General features: G+C 39.4%; 1 protein-coding gene across 3 annotated transcripts; it reads right to left on the bottom strand.

Moving 5' to 3' along the window:
- Positions 1-1090: 1090 nt before the first annotated feature.
- Positions 1091-19598, bottom strand: LOC110064935 (uncharacterized). 3 transcript variants are annotated; one of them, XM_089274920.1, is made up of 9 exons: positions 19434-19598; positions 13932-14038; positions 10002-10299; positions 8358-8412; positions 7581-7685; positions 6533-6619; positions 4353-4517; positions 3726-3803; positions 1091-2746 (listed from the first exon to the last, which is right to left on the bottom strand). In XM_089274920.1, exons 3-9 carry the CDS (start codon positions 10145-10147, stop codon positions 2114-2116), a joined length of 1269 nt encoding a protein of 422 aa, XP_089131046.1. In that variant the 5' UTR covers positions 10148-10299; positions 13932-14038; positions 19434-19598; the 3' UTR covers positions 1091-2113. The 3 variants fall into 3 exon arrangements, with proteins under 3 accessions (XP_089131046.1, XP_089131045.1, XP_089131044.1); XM_089274919.1 differs by lacking the exon at positions 13932-14038 and adding an exon at positions 11033-11087; XM_089274918.1 differs by lacking the exon at positions 13932-14038.
- Positions 19599-19692: the final 94 nt, after the last annotated feature.

Raw genomic sequence — 19692 nt, 5'->3', positions numbered from 1 at the left:
CAGCTCCATGAATGCTCCTACCTCCGACACTTCACACAAAAAAATAACTCTTGCACGCCTTGCGCGCCTATGTTTTTTGTTTTGTTTGTGTGCAGTCTCCATGATGCCATCTTGGAAATTCCTTAGTGTTATTGGGAGACCAATAATAATTATTTGAGCAACTGAAAGTGCCTTATCAACATAGTATCCATCATAACTAATGATCTGCTTAAGGGTAGCGGTAACATTGGCAGTGCCAAATATTTGCACAGCCTGGAAGCCAAGGTGGATGCGTGCCTGAACTTCATATTCGTCTCCTGTCAAATCATGTGGTTTGTGGAGAAGGTTTCTGTATAGTCTATAAAGACCTTTACAAAATGTGCATAAGATTTCCAAAAGAGTTCCTTTGAACCATGATTTGATGATGATGATGATCTTAATTACAAGGAAGCACCATGTAAAAAATACTTCCTTGTTAAAATCCAAAATCAATGACACATATTACAGACAATGGCTCCTCTTATCTACATCTGTCTTTGTTTAGTCAATGAAACTGAAACACTTGCTGGACAAATCACTGACAGTGCTGTCTATCTAAGTTACGTTGCAACAAGGAAGCAGAGTTGCTCGCACTGGTCCAACTCGACATCTTGTGGCCCGTATCATACTGTAATAGAGGGGAATGGTTATGAAATTCCACAAAGTTCTCTGTTGTATGCTTTGTTTTCTTTTTTGGGCTTGACCGTACACAAAACACAATAGTTGTTTACTACTGACCAAGGAACTAACCAATAGAAATGCAGATTGAAATGTTTTGATTACGTAACTCATGCAAAGTGTGTGAGCGCAGAACAAACGATTGTGCACGGTCGTGGACCTTCCAACATAAATCTTGGCATCTTTGTTTGCTCCTTTGATGTTTGCCGGGCTTCATAACCATTCCCCTCTGTTAACTATGCCCATATCCAAGAGTCAAGTGGTGAAATTATTTCTCAGATTAGACTTCTGGAATGTTATTGGTTCACAAGGATTCGTTGAGAATCACACTGCGCCAAAAGTGTGTTGGGATTACTTTTATTCCCATAAAAAATAAAACAACATGGCCGACAGATGCAGGTATTAAAAAGTGTATTTACTTTTTTCTCTCCACTAATATTACATTTTTTAACTTACTTTTTAAAAAAAAACGTTTCACATCAATAACAACACTAGACGTCAATTTGCAAGATGCAAGATGTTATTTTATAACATATTTCTTATGCTTCCTGAAACATCCTGTGATATTAAGTATTTATTTATTTATTATTTATTTATCATTTATAAAATCATTTAGTTATTTACTTATGTTATTTTGTTTTTTTAAAGTCTTTGTTTGTTGTTGCAGTAACAGCCCCACCTGTCAATTCGCCTATCTTATCGTTACTGGTACAACACTCGTACAAAATATATAAAAATATAAATGTATCACTGCACCTCAGTAAGCACTTAGTGACATAGCCTCCTTAAAAAGTACATTCAGTTCGAACGTGTATTAGTTGACTTGTATAAACGACAAGCCAAAATAGTTTCTTGTAGGGCAGGAGTTTTTGATGTACGAAACTCTAAAATTCAGTCCAAGATAAACAGGCAGCTAGATAAAACAAAGAAACTGGTGTTTTTACAGCAAATGCACGGAATCCGATAGTACGTTTACATATAACTTGCCTCTTCCAGCAGTTCAATCGGTTAGGGAGCCTCGTGAAGAAGAGCGAGTCGAAAGCAAGGCGAGGGGTTAAAGTAGTTTTAACTACTTTAAAAGTAGTTAAAACTAAGTAACTAAGTAACTAAGTTTTAACTAAAACTTATTGCCATTCCAGCGGGTTCCTGTTAGACCGCTTTTTCAAAGACGTCAAAGTGAAGTAGGCAGTCAATGACGACGTCATACGTTAGTGAGAAGGTAAATGACTGGGTACAAAGCTGATGCGTGCTCTCTGCATCCTAGCCACAAGCCACGTGACCTGACTCAGTCGTCACAAACAATTGTCACCGCCCTCTTGAATTCATGGTTTTCATGTAATGTCAGTATCAGTTACTTTTGGCAATGATATGGGTCACGGAAGAAAGAAACTGATGCCTTGCTCAAGCTTATTAAACACTATACGCGTTGTATATCCAGTATCTCTACACGTCTCACTGCGTCGGCCAAGTCAGTAACCGTATTAGCCATATTAGCCAGCATGCCTCCGTGTGATCGTGAATAGCGCTCTAGTCGCGCGATTCTCTCCTGGATAACTTCCATACTTCTATTCAACCTTGCAAGTTCTCCATGTTGAAGGGGAGATTCCAGTAAACGATTAAATCTGGCTTGAAGGTTGATTTGCTCATTCTGCAAAGCACTGAAGTTTTCTTGAAAAGTATCAAAATCCCGCTCCTGGCAATCCAAAGTGTGTTGAACGCAGTCAACTTTATTAGAAACATCACGGAACGCATCGGAAAGGTGGCAAATGCTTTGCCAAAGAAGAGGGATTTCCCTTATGAGCAAATCGTGTTGAGCGACCCTATTCTCCAAGTCGTTTAACCTTTGTTCATGTTGATTAGTGACAGAATTACGGGAGGATGTGTTTCGGGTGTCGCTGTTTCCTGAAGTCACTTCTTTTGGTGTTGGGGTGATTTCCCCTTTAAATTCCAAGCTGTTTTCCTGAGAGTTCTTAATTTTACTTACTTTATTACCAGACAGCAAAAGGGGAACCTGCCGTTGTAAAAGTTGGTTGACGTTTAACTGCTCTTTCTGTAGAAGCAATGAATTGGAACAAGTCATTATTAAAAATCATTCATTTGGAACCTTGAAAATTATGCAGAGGGTGTGGAAAGATTTGATCATGGCTAATAGTGGACAACAGAAAAACAGTTTACTATTACATTTTTCATTATCTCAAACTGAAGTTTGTTTTTCAGTTGATCTGGTAACTGTCTTAGTCTCGAACTCGGTTATATTTGAGGACTGCGAGTAGTCTCTCTTTCGCTTAGTTTGTCGTCCGTGACGTGAAAGAAAACCGCGAGAAAAAAATGGCCGCCCGAAATCCTGGGGGCGAGGATTTTTTTCTCGCGGTTTTCTTTCGCGTCATGCACGACAGACTAAGCGAAAGAGGGACTACTCGTAGTCTAGGTTATATTGAGCTTCTCACTATTTCAATCCGAAAGAACTTCTTTCCAGTATGCAGGAATACCTCAAACTCTCCTTTTCTCGAAGAATTAAACATTTCCATAGAGTACTTAAAAAAACACGATTACGCCATGGTAATATGTCCATGCGACATAATTTTTGGTTTCCCTTTCAGGGGACACTTAAACAGGTACTTACAATAAGTATGTTTTATTTCTAAAATGAAGAACGATAATTGTGGCGATAGTTAAATTATCTGCCGCTAATGCAAGCATTTAAGAAGTTGCTACGTTAGGGATCGTGTAATATGGAGTGTCCATACTGCATGCAAGCCCGAAAACGCTAGTGAATTGCAAGGGAGCAAGTGCAGCTTTGCAGCAAAAGAAAACCATTTGACTCTGTTGTCCCTTTTAAACTCCCTCTTTACTCTTTACAATTGTTTTTGTTTCCCTTAAATCTTCTAGGTAGCGCGAAAGGGCACGGAAATTGTCAAGAAGATACCAGTATTTGGCAACAATTACACGTTAAGTCAATCTGTCAGTTGTCACAAGATTACCGTGCAACTTAAATGAAACATAAAATAACAAAGTTCACATCAAAGTACCTTCACTGGGGGAATTCCACCTTTACCACGTTTTGCAAGCTTAGCTGGAGATGCCTGGCACTCTTCACTTTGGTGAAGCTGCAAGGTGTTATAAAAATATGGTTAGTTGACTGAGAGAGTGGTTGGTTAGTGGGCGTGATCCGGAGGAAAGTAGTATAATGTGTATAATTAAAAAATATGTGATTACCTGCTTCAGGTCACTGTTCTGGCTCAGTCACTTTTATTCTTCTTCTTAATATTTCACATGGGATGTAGGAAAGTTGGGTTATTTTATTGCAGTACAGGGTTTTGGTGCGTCTCCTCAGCGTTACATCAGTGCATGCTGAGCTGACAGATAAGTGGCATGACCATGTGGTTCATAAGCATAAATGTTAATTTATAATGACCAATCAAAGTGCACATTTTATTTTCATCAGATTCACAAGACAAGACTAGTGAATCTAGCGCGCTTCACTTTAACTCAGACCTTAAGGATACGGCGATATGCATGTAGAATTTACTGTAAGGACAAATAGCACTTAACCAGTGTCTAAATGTAATTTATAGCCTTGGTAAGGTGCTGTTGAGAGTCTTTCTTACCAAAACTAAGAGACATATCCCAGTTACTAAGAACGGTGAGAACTTTACCTTCATGGCATTGAGATTGACTTGTTCATTGCATAATCTGCATATCTCTAGCCGGTACAAGCATTCATTTTCTAAGTGCTCCGCCAGATCGTTTCTACTCTTTACCGCCACGTCACACTCAGGATACACGCAAGGTATCATTGTAAGGTCTTCGCCACCACTGGCCTATGTAAAAAAAATGAAATGTAATCTTAAACTACCACCATCTAATGCACATGACATACACGATTAGTTGCATGTATCTCGTCCCTTTGGCAATTGCACAAGAGGGGATTGTCGAAGGGTTGGAACGAACCCCTTTTTGAAAAATAGTGAGGGACTTAAACCTCCTCTGCCCTGCTCAAGCTGGTTGATTTTCACATATTCCTATTAAGTTACTCTGCAAGAAAGTGTTTAAAGATATCCGTCGGGAAGGTCTTAGCTCGGATACTGCAAAACTCAGCATTGCTAAAAGTGTTTTCGTTGATGAAGCAACAGGCCTCGTCATCTATCCTTTCGTAGATCTTAACAACGACAGAGTCAACCACGTGCGCTGCAATTTCAAATGGCTTGCTGGTTTCGTTCGCAGCTCTAAACACTTCTATTAAAGTACGAACGTTCATTCATTTCATTGACAAAGCTGGAAAACACGACATGTACCAAGGCCTACAGCTTTTCTCGCTGGCTCTTGATGCATACCTGTTGATCTGTCAAAAAATTGTCAATTTATTTCAAGACCTCCACTTGAAAATGCTTGCAGTTGTCTAATTTGCTTTACGAGCGCTGCTTTAGTGCGTATAGTGACCCCAGCACTTTCAGGATTTGATCAACGTAGTCTGCAAAGACGAAATGCAGGGAATGTTACTTGAAGGATCCTAGTTGGCACTTGTTGGTTTCCTATTACCGAATTTACTCCAAAATGCTCCTTCCTCGAACACTGACAAGCACCGTACATGACGGCACAAATAAGCATCGCCCTTGAATAAGCACCAGACCCCTAAACAGCAACGCAGTGCTCATTCGAAACATCTTACAACTTAAACGGTGACTACACATGCAAGCGCGTATGCCGCTACTTGACTCCAATAAAAACGCTTCATGACATAATTTCATGAAGCGTTAATAGACCAATTTTGATATATTAAAGTTCAGCCTAACAAAATCGACCTCAGCACAAAGCTCTGGGGAATAAACCCCACAAACTCTGTAGTTATTCCCCAGAGCCTCGTACTGAGGTCTATTGTTCTCGGCTGAATTTTACTATATCAACATTGGTCTATTTGTTATTACAATAAGGTAACTTGTTAACACACGAATTTGAAAGATTCGGACGATAGGAAACATTTTGAATCAGCTTTTTACTATGCATCTTTTATTGGAATTTTTATGGAATTACTATTTCCATGAGAATGAGAATGAAGGATGTGGTACAATGTAAATATCCTCCACTTTTCACCGACACGGAGGTGAATGTTTGTTATCGAGAGTTTGAGTAGCCACCGTCAGAGTGCTCGCAAAGTACTATTCACTGGTTTGGGTATGTGCTGATAGTCTACTGATTGACGCCCAGCGCCCAGCTCGAGGTTACTATCGAAGTCGATAAAAACCAATCTATCAATTAAAACGAATAACTGTTATTTCGGAAACTTCACGAAAACGCGAAGTTGAAGCAATTTTAAACGAAAGACTGATCAGCTCCCGGTGCCGTCTACTGATAGTCAGATCGCTACTGTATGGTAATAAGCCAATGGCAGTTAAGCCAATTAAAACGCTGGAAATGCACTATCTTAATGATTATCTTAAGCCAGCGATCATGTGCGCGTTGTTACAATTTTGGATATAAAAGCTGCCTTGCTTTTAATCGAAGTTGAAAAAAATCACCTTAAGTATAATTTTTGTTGGAGAGAATAAAGAGACTTTTAACCAAAACTATAAAATACATGGGCTTGCCCTTAATTTTCTGTGAGCAATTATTCAACTCGCCTATATGCCACCTCGTCAGTTGGCCATTCGCTCGTAAAAGACTTGAGCTTGGGGACAAACTTAATAAAAAGGCTAAACAAACAAGACGGAATTAATGCTTCATTTAGGCAACAAACGAAAAATAAGGAATAAAACAGATGGGAGGCGTTGTGCAATAAGACACAATGTATCACTACACCAACTTCAGGCATTGCGTTACTATCCAATTTTCTCCTTACCTCCAACTGACTACATCTTTCATATCCTTGAGCTTGTCCAATTTCTTTTCCCTGGCAGCTGCCAAAACTGCAATTCCCCACATGGCCCTACAACGCATGGTTTGCACACAATCACACAAGCACTACCCATCTCATTCTGCAGACATAGCGTCTCTATAATTTCCTATTAAGTGATCTGCATAACTGTTCTTCTTTTCTTTTAACTGGCTGCCTGGCATTTTAACTCTTACGTTATTTCGGGTAGCCAGCACCCCTAGGGGAGACTGAACACTGAGTTGAGCCAAAACAAAGACCGTCATTTATTTGGGAGATGAATGCATATATCATTTTGTCCAGAGTAAGTGTAAGTGTGTGTGTGTGTGTGTAAGTGTGTACTGTATGTATATGAGTACAACCATATGATGCCATTGCTGTCACCAACCACTGACTAAAATGGCCAGTGGGCTCACTTTGAGAGGGAAGATATCGACTTGGGTGACGGGTTTTGCTAAGGATAAGGAAAATCAGTACAAGTGGGAAAGAACCTCTTTTCATTTTTGTACATTATTTTCATTTTTGCACTTTACCTGTACTTTACTTATCATAACTTACTGGGGATGGCTATGTGGCCGGTTTCTTTTTCATCGATATTTATTAATCAAATCCTGTTGAGTTGTTGCATTTGCTAAAAGCACACTTCTGAAGGTCAGATCAGCATTTGAAAGCTTCTTAATTTACCCAAAGGACTGCAACTTAACTTAGCCATCGCACTGTAACTGATAGGTGTGCATTCTAAAATCGCTAACACATAACAATAATAATGCCAAAACATAAAGCAAATGATTGGTTATCCACAAGCATTAAATGTGCACCACACTACCAAATACACACTTTGACTAACTGAAAAAGAAAACCCTCGCCCTCTTAATCTGGAAATTGGCATAGAAAATGGTTCTAGTGGTGTTAATGTCTTGGAGAGACTTGACTGTACAGTCACATTTATAAACAGTTGGGTTAGCAATAAGTGTGGGAAAAAAACTTAATTTATAAAAAAAACAACTTAAATTACCTCAAAATCATGTAACCTTCCATTCCATTGACATCCTGAATCCAAGAACAAACAGTGAACTGCTAAGTTAAGCACTTCTTTGCAGACACTGGCATCTGGTGAGAACTGAAAAAAAAAAAAATGGAGCATTGACAATAGCAAGGTTCAAAATGTAAACATTGATACACCAAAAACAGTCAAGGTCGAGTCTGCACTACAGCTTAAGCACCTCACATCATAGAAGCTTATTTCAGTTTCTGTAGCAGTAAGCAACGAGAAGTATCACCACTACTCCCTGATTAGATGCAAGCATATTCAACTTGCATGTTGAACTCCAGCGTTTTACCAGGATCTTCTCACAAGCACTATTATAAATGCTTAACTGGATGGATAGAGGTACTGTGACAGAGAGGAAGGTTTTGCCCAAGAACACAACACAACCAGTACAGTGGCAGATCTTGAGAGACATGCCACCTCCCTACTTCTTATTTTAAAATGCAAAAAACCTGGCCCATCTTCCCTATTATTAAAAGACAGTGTCTTCAAATGCCAATTAAGGCAGGTCAAACTATTCACTGATGCTAATTCCGGTTGAATTTGACAGCTGCAAGTGAATCCTGCAATTTAATTACTGCAGACTTTTGCCCTGTAATTTTTTTTCTGTTATTGTTACTTGAACTACATATACAAGGGAGGAAAAGACAAACTAATGATAATTAATAGGTAGAAGAAGGAAGGAACTAAACTGAAGCACAATATAATTACACATGACAAAACTCCTTTCTGTGTTCACATTACCTCATAATAAAAAAGTGGTATTCCAGTCCTTGAACAAACTCCTTGTGGATTGTTTCTGTTTGTAAATTATTTATAACAATTTATTTATTTATAACAACTTTATTTGCATCAAAAATATATTATTAAATATATCTACTTTAATTTACCTGGTAATGATAATGACAATGACAATACAATGACAGTAACAGTGACAGTGTCAGTGTCAGTGGTGTCGGTAATGGTGACGGTGGTGGTGGCGGTGACAGTGTTAGTGTCAGTGACAGTGACAGTGACAGTGACAGTGACAGTGACAGTGACAGTGACAGTGACAGTGACAGTCAACATAGCCATCCAAAGGAAAGATCTAAGATTCCATTAATACATGTTCATAAGCTAATGGTTAGCTGAGTACCGCTATTAAATATGCCACTTCCACTATGAAAAAGAACATTGAGAATTATTCTATAAAAATAATTTACATAATAAACAATCTGCATTAACAGGGTTCATACTCTTTTAAGCTCGTCAAATTCCATGACTTTCCATGACCTTTTCCATGACCTTTTCCTTTTTTGCATGACCTTAAGTTTAACTGTCACTTTTGAAAATTCTCAAAACTATCCTTGTTTTAGGGTCAAATTTACATTATTTTTTGTAATCTCTGGCCTTTGCCAAAATATGTGCAGTTCAAATTACCCTGAGAGCATCTGCATGGGAGGCTATTGCTCAGTGACTCGCCTTTATTATAATTTTGTTCTTGATAAGTTAATAAAGATGGTGAATTTTAAGCTCGGTAATGAAATGTGAAGGTGAATTAATCAACAAGACACGAGCGTGGGACAAAGAAAAATTCTGAGTCCCCGACAGGAATCAAACCCATGACCTCCCGAACACCGGGCGGGCGCTCTATCCACTGAGCTACGAGAACTCATGGAGAGTATGGTCATTTAACTGAGTTCATATGTAACAGGTGTCCTGCATACTGCTAGGATCAGCGCTATCGAATTCATCGTGAGTAGTGATAAGTTAATAAAGATGCTGAATTTTAAGCAGTATGCAGGACACCTGTTACATGTTACATATGTTCGGGAGGTCATGGGTTTGATTCCTGTCGGGGACTCGGAATTTTTCTTTGTCCTACGCTCGTGTCATGTTGATTAATTCACCTTCACATTTCACTACCGAGCTTAAAATTTACCATCTTTATTAACTTATCACTACTCACGATGAATTCGATAGCGCTGATCCTAGCAGTATGCAGGACACCTGTCATATATGAACTCAGTTAAATGACCATGCTCTCCATGAGTTCTCGTAGCTCAGTGGATAGAGTACCCGCCCGGTGTTCGGGAGGTCATGGGTTTGATTCCTGTCAGGGACTCAGAATTTTTCGTTGTCCCACGCTCATGTCATGTTGATTAATTCACCTTCACAATTGTTCTTGTTTTGACATCTGCAGTGACAAATGTACCAGGCTTAACAATTATTTTCCCCAACATTTGCATGACCAACAATTATATTCCATGACTTTCCAGGCCTGGAAAACAAAATTCTTGAATTCCATGACTCTCCAGGTTTTCATTGACCCATACAAGCCCTGATTAATTATAAAGTATTTAATAATAACTTTAACTCACATGTAACAATACAAAAGGTTTTACTCACAGGGAAAGATGCTTTACACAGGAACTACAGAAGAAGTGGCCACAGCTTGCCCTTGTTGCATCCCTCAACACAGATTGACAGTATTCACAGATAAACTTGTCTTCGAGGTTCTGCTTGTCCCCTTCCAATATAGGGTAACCTGGCATTTTTGTTGCACAGAAATTATTAACTCAGCTCTGTGTGATCACTGGTTTAGGAACTGGCTCTCTATACAGCCACACCAATGCTACAGCTTTGAACTGTAAATGGATGAGATACTCAAGTCCTGACATTTGAAGGAGTCTTAGAGGAGATTTGACTGCAAAATAGAAAGTTAAAAAATCAATACATTTATTTTAAGTTATGATTAGTGAATAAGCCAAATGTCAAGGGTATCCCCCCCTCCCCCAAGGAAAGACTCCTATAAAAAAAAGGAGGGGGTTGCTCCTCAGAAATTTTGGAAAGAACCCCTAAGACATACCAAGATTCTGTTTTGTGGGCATGTCTTGAATTTGTTTACTCTTAAGGTGTCAATTCTAAGATAACACATTATTTCCTGTCATATTTTTTTTGGAAAAGTACACAGAGTGGTTTGAAGAGCTTTCAAAGCACACAATTTCTAAAAACAGTTAGATTATTATGGGCTCAAGATTTCTATCGTGTGAGAGAAATCAGGAGTGAGTAATTATAAATCTACTGAGTAATTATACATCTACTAGACATTCAAAACTTTATCTAAATCCTCTTCACAGATGCCAAGAAGCGGCTGTCATTTTGTTAACAAGAACACTACTGCCGATAGATAGCTAGTTAAGCATAGCCAATCAGAGAACAGCATTCGTGATTGAGCACTAGTAGATTTATACCAAGTTACAATAATTATACCAACACTTGTCTTGCTGAACCAATAGTGACAGTGGATCATGTGTCATGATCAGGCGCAGTTGCCTACACTTCTGACTAATATAGTATCTATACCACCTCCCTTAGTGGAGTCCTGGTCACTTACAAGATGTAGAAGCCTAACTGAAAATTACCCAACATTTCCTCACCAAAAATGCCTGCATGTGTACTGCTGATTGGGTACTACAGCTTTACAGTTTTAGCCTGCAAGCACACAGATTATTTTTGCTTGTGAAAAAGTGACATCATGAGTCACTATTGCTAAATGTGTTTCAGGAAAATTGGGGTCATGCATGTATGCATGGTCTGTGATATTTGCTGCTCACTTTGAATTTTTGGTCTTCCGAATCATTTAGCTTCACTTGTTCCTGAAGGGCACTAATTTATATATGCTTTAATTGTTATTATATCATTATAGTGTTTGTAGCCATTATAATGCATGCTCTGATTGGCCAATTCTGGGGTATTATTCTCCTGTAATGCCCACAGGCCAATTATAATATGGGTCTGCAAAATCAAAGCAAAAAGCCATAAAATAAACAACTCATTAACCTCAAATGGTCAGTCTTCACGCGAAAATCTCAAACCTTGGCCTTGCTGCATTGACCATGCTATTACTCAGTCAATATGGCAAGGTCTCGGTCTGAGATATTCCAACAATGTCCTCACTCTCTCAGTCAATAAGTAGTTATCAGAAGGTTTAATCAGCAACTGAAGAGGTCATAGAGGTGCACAGTTTATGCTATTAAATTTCACCAGGTAGAAGAATTTGGCACCTCTGTAACTTGCCGTAATTGTTTTGCTAATACAAGTTGTTTTAGCTCATTTCTCTCACAAGATAGTTTAATTGAACTTTGAATTTCAGGGCTAGATCTCTAACAACATTTCTGGGTCTTTTTTTTGGTTCTTGTGCAGGTGGACTGTGCCCAAGATCCCTACACAGTATTTTAAGTGTACTTTTCCTCTGGCTGGGTAAAACATAGCCTCTTCAAGGCGTTCAGTCAGTTGGGGTGCAGAGTGAAAAAAGGCGAGCAAAAAAATAGGGGAGAAGCACGGTGAGAGAAAGTGAAAGAACACCTGTGGGCAAACTTAACAAAAGGTCCTTCTGCCCACTTATAGACCGCTTACAGGGACCCGTAACACGACCGCAGGCTTGTGGTTTTCTGTTGTCAGCAGATGTGTCGAGAAATGATTCTCCAGAATTGTAGAAAGAGGATTGCTGAAAACACCAAAACAACAAACAAATGTTAGATCGCCATCTGGACTCTGGATATACTCGTTCCGCGAAGCATGCTAACACCCTCTCAGGAGATCAAGAGGAATTGACGGGAAAATCACGGCATTCTTTCTCAAAGTAAAGCTACAGCTTCCTCTGATAAATAAGATAACTATGATATCCATGATAAGAAGCAACATACTGTACTTGCAAACAGTTCAAACGTCTGGGCCCTAATAACACAACATAAAAGTGTCCTTCATAAACAAGTGTGAAGCAAAGATAGGTCAAAAGACCGAAAAGTCTGTAAGAGGTTAGGTGAAACAAAGTAAGAGAAATATGTTTTCTCGCACACCACTGTGGCACTGGAAATAGGTCATGTGACCTTGATAGCTTAGGATACAGTTAGCTGATTGGTTAGCTGGCTGTTTATTTTGGTGATGGCATTACATTGACACAATCTTGCTGCTGTGCATGTAGTGGTTTTCAATTTCTTTTTATAAAAGGCTGAAAAATCTCAAAACAGTTGGGAGGATCAGGCAAAATTATTTGATCTATGAAGACAACCTTGTCGCTGATGCTGATTCATACTAGCTGTTAGGCTGAAGGATGAATGATGATGCGAAACAATGAGTGCCAAAGGCACAAGCTTCTGGAATGGTCTTGGGCCAATTGTCCCCCTCCCCCTGCCAGGAAGTGTTTTGGAGTTTAACTCCCTAAAATCCCCTTTCCTCTGTTTCTGTCAAGTTATTCTGACTGATTTCCATAAAATAGCAGGAACCAGCATGGATCTGCCCCTGCTTCTTGGCCTATAAGGATAAGCCACTTCTAAACCAAGCAGTTCCTGGGGAGGGTCTAAAAGAGTGGGTATTAACTTTTGGGTCAGGTCTGGAATAAGGAGGGAAAATGACATAGTTTTAGTCTAAAATAGGGTTAAAATTTCATGAAGCACACCACACACATGCACCCCACCAAAATTTTCAGGAAATACTGTACATCCCTGGGGTTCATGGGAATCAGTAATGAACAACTGCATGCAGATTGCAAGACAGCCGACATAATTGTCATAAATGCACAGTGAACAAACAGGAACACAAAAATTCCTTACTACCTGTAGTAGCTCACAGTAAAAAAGATATGGTTTGGATCCCACTGGACTCTCATAAAAAGGCTTTTAATGCTGGTGAATCCATTCCCAGCAACTGCATACACAGTTACATGTAAGCATGCAGTTATATTTTTCAGGCCAATTTCTTATAATAAATGGCTAAAAGAAATTATCTGGTAGACATGAAAGAAAAAATTGTGTAAATTTTCAATCGAAACAGTTTTCCCTCATTCAACATTTTAGAAAAAGAATTTGGTAAAATATATTCATGAGCAGTCTATTATTTTAGTGGTCATAATTATTGCAAAATTTGGATAAATTAGCATGCTTTCTTTCATCATCTGAAACAGCTTGACTATGATAAATCTACATGTAGTCTTAAGCTTATATTCAAACACAACACACAGTCCAGGACCTACAACCCATGAATGACAACCCACAACTCCTGACCCACCCTACCACCCATGCTAAAAAGCCTCACTGTATGGTGGCAAAAGAGGAAATGCACTTTCACATCTTTATCAATACAAAGTGGATTCTTGCATTGACATGTGCATCAACTATCATGTACTTGAAAATGAGCTTCTATGGGTGACGTGCGTCTCAGATAGCTTATCTCCCTGATGACCAATGTATAAAGTCTTAAGCTTAATATCAAAATATGGTTTAAATTGCACTTGAAACTGTTATGATAAGTTGGTTGCCCTGTGTAATGTATTGCTACCTGATCTTGAGGATCACATGTTGTGTAAAGAACTGCAATACACTCTTGAAGTTAAAGTGTGTAGACATGTACTTTTTTATACTCATAACATGGTACCACAGGGATCTCTGCAAAAGTGATTTAAAGAAAGCTTACTGACTCTCAACTCTGACAAAGAAAGTATCAAACCTCCCTCAGAATTGGATATTAATAGTCTCAACCTCACAGATGTGTGGAAGGAATGGAAGGAAGTGTGGAAATTGTATTGGATATTGAGTGGCCTTTCAGAAAGGACGATGCCATACACATAGCAACTATCCAAAGTATTCTTTAACACTCGAGAAAGCCATCAAACTATGCAGAATCACAGAAGAATCTAAGGAACAGTCAAAAATCTTCATCTCACCGACTACTCAGATGGGTAGCATCCACGCTGTAAAGAAGACAAAGCCACAGGTGGACACAGGAAAATCCAAAAACAAAGACTTGCAGAGAATAATGAAATGCAAATTCTTCACAACGTCTCATGACAAAGGAAATTGTCTGGCCTACAGAGCCATGTGTCACAAATGCAATGGAAGAAACCACTATGCTTGGTGCTGCTTCAAATCGAAGAATAGCACGGAAGAAACGTCTTCGTCACATGAAAGTAGAGGAGCATATTGGAGGGTCTGAACATCAAGGAAATTCAAGGTAGTACTAGAAGGAACATTCAGTCAGATCTACTTGTTAATGACATTCCTGCAAGTTTTAAACTTGATACTGGTGCAGAATGTAATGTAATTTCCTTAGGTTTGACTCATGAGTTGAATGCCCAGGTACAGCCAACAAGCATGCTACTCAAGTCTTTTGGGAGGCACCAGCTAGCTAGATACTGTGGGCAAATGTCTTCTTGATACGAAGGTATAGGAAACTAAGGGTTCAACACCCTTGGAGTTTTATGTACTCCAAGATAATGTAAGACACCTCCTTGGTTTAGAATCATGTGTAGACCTAGAGCTAATCACCCTGGATAACAAAGTAGAACAAGTAGGTCTCAGTGAAAAATTCACCCTTCTGGATGAATTTCAGGATGTTTTCAAAGGTTCAGGTTGTGTTGAGGGAGAGTATAACATCAAGTTGAAGGCCAATAGTCATCCTACTATTCAACCACAAAGGAAAAGGTTATTAGGCATGATTAACTATCTTACCAAGTATGATACAGTTCTTACTAAACTCAAATCTGTCCTGAGTACTGCCCCAATCCTATGATTTTATGACACAAGGTTACGTACTACACTCCAAGTTGATGCCAGTAAAAGTGGTCTAGGAGCATGTTTGATGCAACAGAATCAACCAGTAGCAATTATGCCTCACATGCTATGTCAAGTTCAGAAATCAATTACGCCCAAATTGAGAAAGAGCCCTTGGCAATCATTTATTGGTGTGAGAGATTTAAGATGTACACATATCAGATCATAAGCCCCTAGAAAGTATTTTCAAAAAGCCTCTTTTCAAGGTACCCCTGGCTTGCAAAGAAAGAGACTTCGTTTGCAAAAGTATAATCTTACTGAAGTGAGATATATATGTTCCAAGGAAGTTTCTTTGTATTGCAGATACCCTATATCAAGAGCATTTGATCAGTCCAATGTTCCTACTGATGATGATATGCATCGTGATATGGAGCATTTCATTCATAGTGTAATTATCAATCTCCCAATTTCGACATGAAGTTGACAGAATATTTTACAAGTTAACTTATACTGCAATGATCCTACTATGCAAATGTTACACAGGTATTGCCATGGAGGGTTGGTCTGAACACAAACGTGATGTACCTCTTCCTCTAAAGTCTTTCTGAAATGTCAAGAATGACATTCAGGTTACAGATGGAATCCTACTCAAGGACTACAGGCTTGTCGTGCCACTTGCATGGAGAAAAGATATACTCCAAAAATTGCATATAAGTCACTGTGGCATTGAAAAAAACCAATGCTTATGTGTGTACAAAGGTATTTTGGCCTGTTATGACTAAGCGTATTGAAGACACGGTGTCTAGTTGTGAAAAATGTTTAAAATATCAAAGTAAGCAGACCAACGAACCCATACAAACTCAAGAAATCCCACCATTGCCTTGGCAAATAGTTTTATCTGATGTGTTAGAACACAAAAATCAAAACTACCTTGTGGTCACGGACTATTATTATTCAAAGTATATTGAGGCCATTAGGCTCAATGGCAAAACCAACAGTGGTGTTATCCGCTGTCTGAATGAATTTTTCACAAGACATGGTTATCCACAAACTCTAATTGCAGATAACATGCCTTACAACTCCAGCGAAATGAGGGACTATGCTACGCAATATGGCACTAACATTATAACAACCAGTCCTGCATATACCGGTAGTCAGGTAAACAGTCTTGCCAAAAAGGCAGTTCACATTGTTGCAAATTTACTGAGAAATTAAAGGAGTGCAATTTAATTGAAGGTCTAATGGAATACTGCAACATGCCAATAAGCAATTTTCCTTATTCGCCTAACCAAAGGTTGTTCAGTTGGCAAATCCAAACAAGAGTTCCTATTCACTCTATAGTTAGCCTGCAGTGCAGGCGTCTTATTGGGGCGAGTTAGCGTTACAACCTTGCGAGCGCCTTTTTAGACCGCCATGTTAGACCGCCATGTTAGACGGTGGGGGATGGGGTAGGGGAAAAATGAGAAGACGCCTGCCCGAAAAGCCCGTTAAAATGCGAAACACCTCCTGATTAGTTGCGCTTCACTGCATTTCCGGAAATGAGCGGGTAACCAATCAAAATGAGGTTTTCTCGACACCGGAAGTCTCACAAGGGTACACACCACGAGAAGTTTGTGCCAAGCCGCAGGATGTCTTGCATTCTCACAGAGGTACGTGTTGCGCTCGCGACTTCAGACGTAGAGTATTTTAGAAATACCAGCAACTGATGAGATCCACATGGAGGATCGAAACCATGGTCTTGCCTGAACTAAGCCGAACAATGGCATATAAAACACGCAAAACAGTTAACGGGACTTGCGCGTAAACAGCTACACTTGAATCATGTGGTGCCAGAACAACCAAAGGAGGAATAAACCTATACATCGAGCAAGAGAAACATAAGCTCGATCAGATAGCTGCAAGAAACATAAGAATGTCTCTAGACAAACGTATAGCTTTCTCAAAGTAAAGCTACAGCGTCTCCGAAGGAAATCGTACAAGAACAAATATGATATCCGTGATAAGGATCTACCTACTGTGCTTGTAAACAGTTCTAGTCACAGCCCGGCCCGGTGTCACAATATAGAATGCAAGTAAGCAACATGTTCACGGTAAATTTCATATTTTGTCCCTCGAAAGCAAATTCATGGAGACTTAAAAACATATCTTGCAATAGAAATGAGCCTAAACAATGCATAAACACATGGCAAATTACAGAGGTGTCAAACTCAACGAGTCGACATGCAGATAACAGCGCAAACCATGTAGACCTTTGACTTATAAAAATTTGCCATAGCACGATCTAACGGCTCAACTCCGCTTAAAATTCCTCCTTATTACACAACATGAAGTGCCCTTCATGAACACGAGTGAAGCAACAAGAAAGGTCGAGTGACCGAACAGAGAACGGCAAATGTGCAAATGTCACGAACCGTAGAAGTCGTGTAGGCTAGTCAACCCCATTTTACGTAAATATTAAGCTTTTCCCAAAGCCAGTGGATAGCACTGCCAACAGATCTTTTCCAGATACCAGTGTGGAAATTGCGTCTTTTTGCTCCGTTCGTAATTCGCGAGACATTCCAAGTTCACATAAACGCTTGAGAGATTCCTCGAGGGCGGAATAGAAACTAACAACATCACTTTCGACAGAGTTTGCCATGTTTCTTACCTGCACGAACGAAACGAAACTGACTGACAGACAATTGACAGGCAGGGTCAAGCCGCACCAATCAGAAACTCCGTTCGTGGGCGAACGGAGTTTCCTAAAAGAACAATAACCTCGGGCAGGCGAGATTTTCTTCGCTCCACTCCTCCCCTATCCTTCCTCTTGCCTATCATTCACCCCCTTGGTAAAACTTTCTTTCTCTCCCCAGTCTTCCACTGCATGAAAAATTCAAGATGGCGGCTAAACTTTTTACGATGAGAGCGCTCGCTCGAAAAAATCTCGCCTGCTCTGCAGGCTACTCTATAGTCTTAGTACCACAGATCTGTTGTGATATTCCAGCATTTTTAGAAAAACAACAAGCTTAATACAAAGAATTCTATGACTGACAAGGCTCCAAACAATTGCCACAAATCGAGGAAGGGGATAGTGTAAGGTTCAAGAAACCAGGTGACAAACATTTGTCACGTGCTGCAGTTGTAGGAAAACATGAAACACCCAGATCGTATATCATTACTGATGAAACTGGTAGAGAGTACCGGTATGATAGAAATAGATGCCATTATCATCTTACTCAGGAACCACCTGTTACTATATTAAATGATGATCTCATTGATGAGTCAGAGTCTGTAACTATGCAATCCAGTGTAAACTCTCCAAGTGTAACTAGAGAATCAGATGCTAACCCAGAACCAGAGTCACCTGATACCAATGCCTCCTTGTGTCTGCGTCGCTCTACTTGGGTTAGATCTGTTCTGGTTTGGCATAAGGATTATGTTATGTAAAAGAGTTGTATTGTAGATTCGTCTGCAGTTGAGTTATTGAATTCTATGTTCCAGTTTCCACTTGTATTAACATAATCTCGTTACGACAGCCAAATAGCTCAAGAAGGAAGGAAGGAAGGCAGGCAGGCAGGCAGGCAGGCAGGAAGGAAGGAAGTAAGTAAAGACTTTATTTAAAGAGGGTAGCGCTAAAATAGTATAAACATACTAACAAACCAGTGGCCCTCTAAAAATTATGTACAATACGGATGTTAAAACTATGGCATAACTATGAGATAATATAACAAATAAAAATACAAGAGATAAGAGATAAAATCAATTAAATGTACAAAAAGTATAACTAAATCAGAGAATAAAATTATTTAAAAGCTGCTGTTCTTCAAAAAAGATGCTTCGATAAGTTGGTTACCCTGTGTAATGTATTGTCACGTGATCCTAAGGATCACATGTCGTGTAAAGTACTGCAATAAACTCTTGAAGTTGAAACGTGTAGTCGTGCATTTCCTCATACTCATAACAGAAACTGAATTGAAAATTGTGCGAACCTACTCTAAAATGACGTGTATGTACACATTTTCAGAATTTTAGGTGCCCTGGATCCCTGAAAATTAAGACCTCTCCATATAGTAACTCGGACGCTATTAAAATGTTTAACTCATCTACTATTTGGGTATTTAGATAAGGACCAACTCAAGTCAGAACCCTAAAAATTGCGGGATCACAATACTTGTTTTGGAGGTAAACAGGTAAAGCGCTTTGAAGACTGATCTGTGGTCAAGTAAAGCGATATTCGCTCCATTGCTATGTATTCCCGCACGGCCCGGGCTGGGTACATTTGCCAATTCATCATACAGACATCATCACTTACCCCTAACTATTTAGAAGATGATACACTGAAGGTTCCTTGCACTCTGTTAAAGCCGCCGATCGCCCCTAGGAAATCGTACCCGACCGCTCGTTCAGTTATTACGTTCAAAGAACAGAGCCAAGCAACTGGTCTCGTGATCTGCCTGTTAAGTTCATCCCGTCATGTAAGATTAATTTTAGTGTACCCAGACATAGACTTGAAACCCAAACAATTAGGCTAATTAGCGATGATCAATTAGTAATTGATGACTTTAATATAT

The sequence above is a fragment of the Orbicella faveolata genome, unplaced genomic scaffold, assembly GCF_042242905.1.
Source record: "Orbicella faveolata isolate gen_17 unplaced genomic scaffold, um_ofav_v1 contig_36, whole genome shotgun sequence".
Classification (NCBI taxonomy): domain Eukaryota; kingdom Metazoa; phylum Cnidaria; class Anthozoa; order Scleractinia; family Merulinidae; genus Orbicella; species Orbicella faveolata.
Note: the sequence above shows the minus strand (reverse complement) of the source record. Positions and strands in the feature narration are given on the sequence as shown.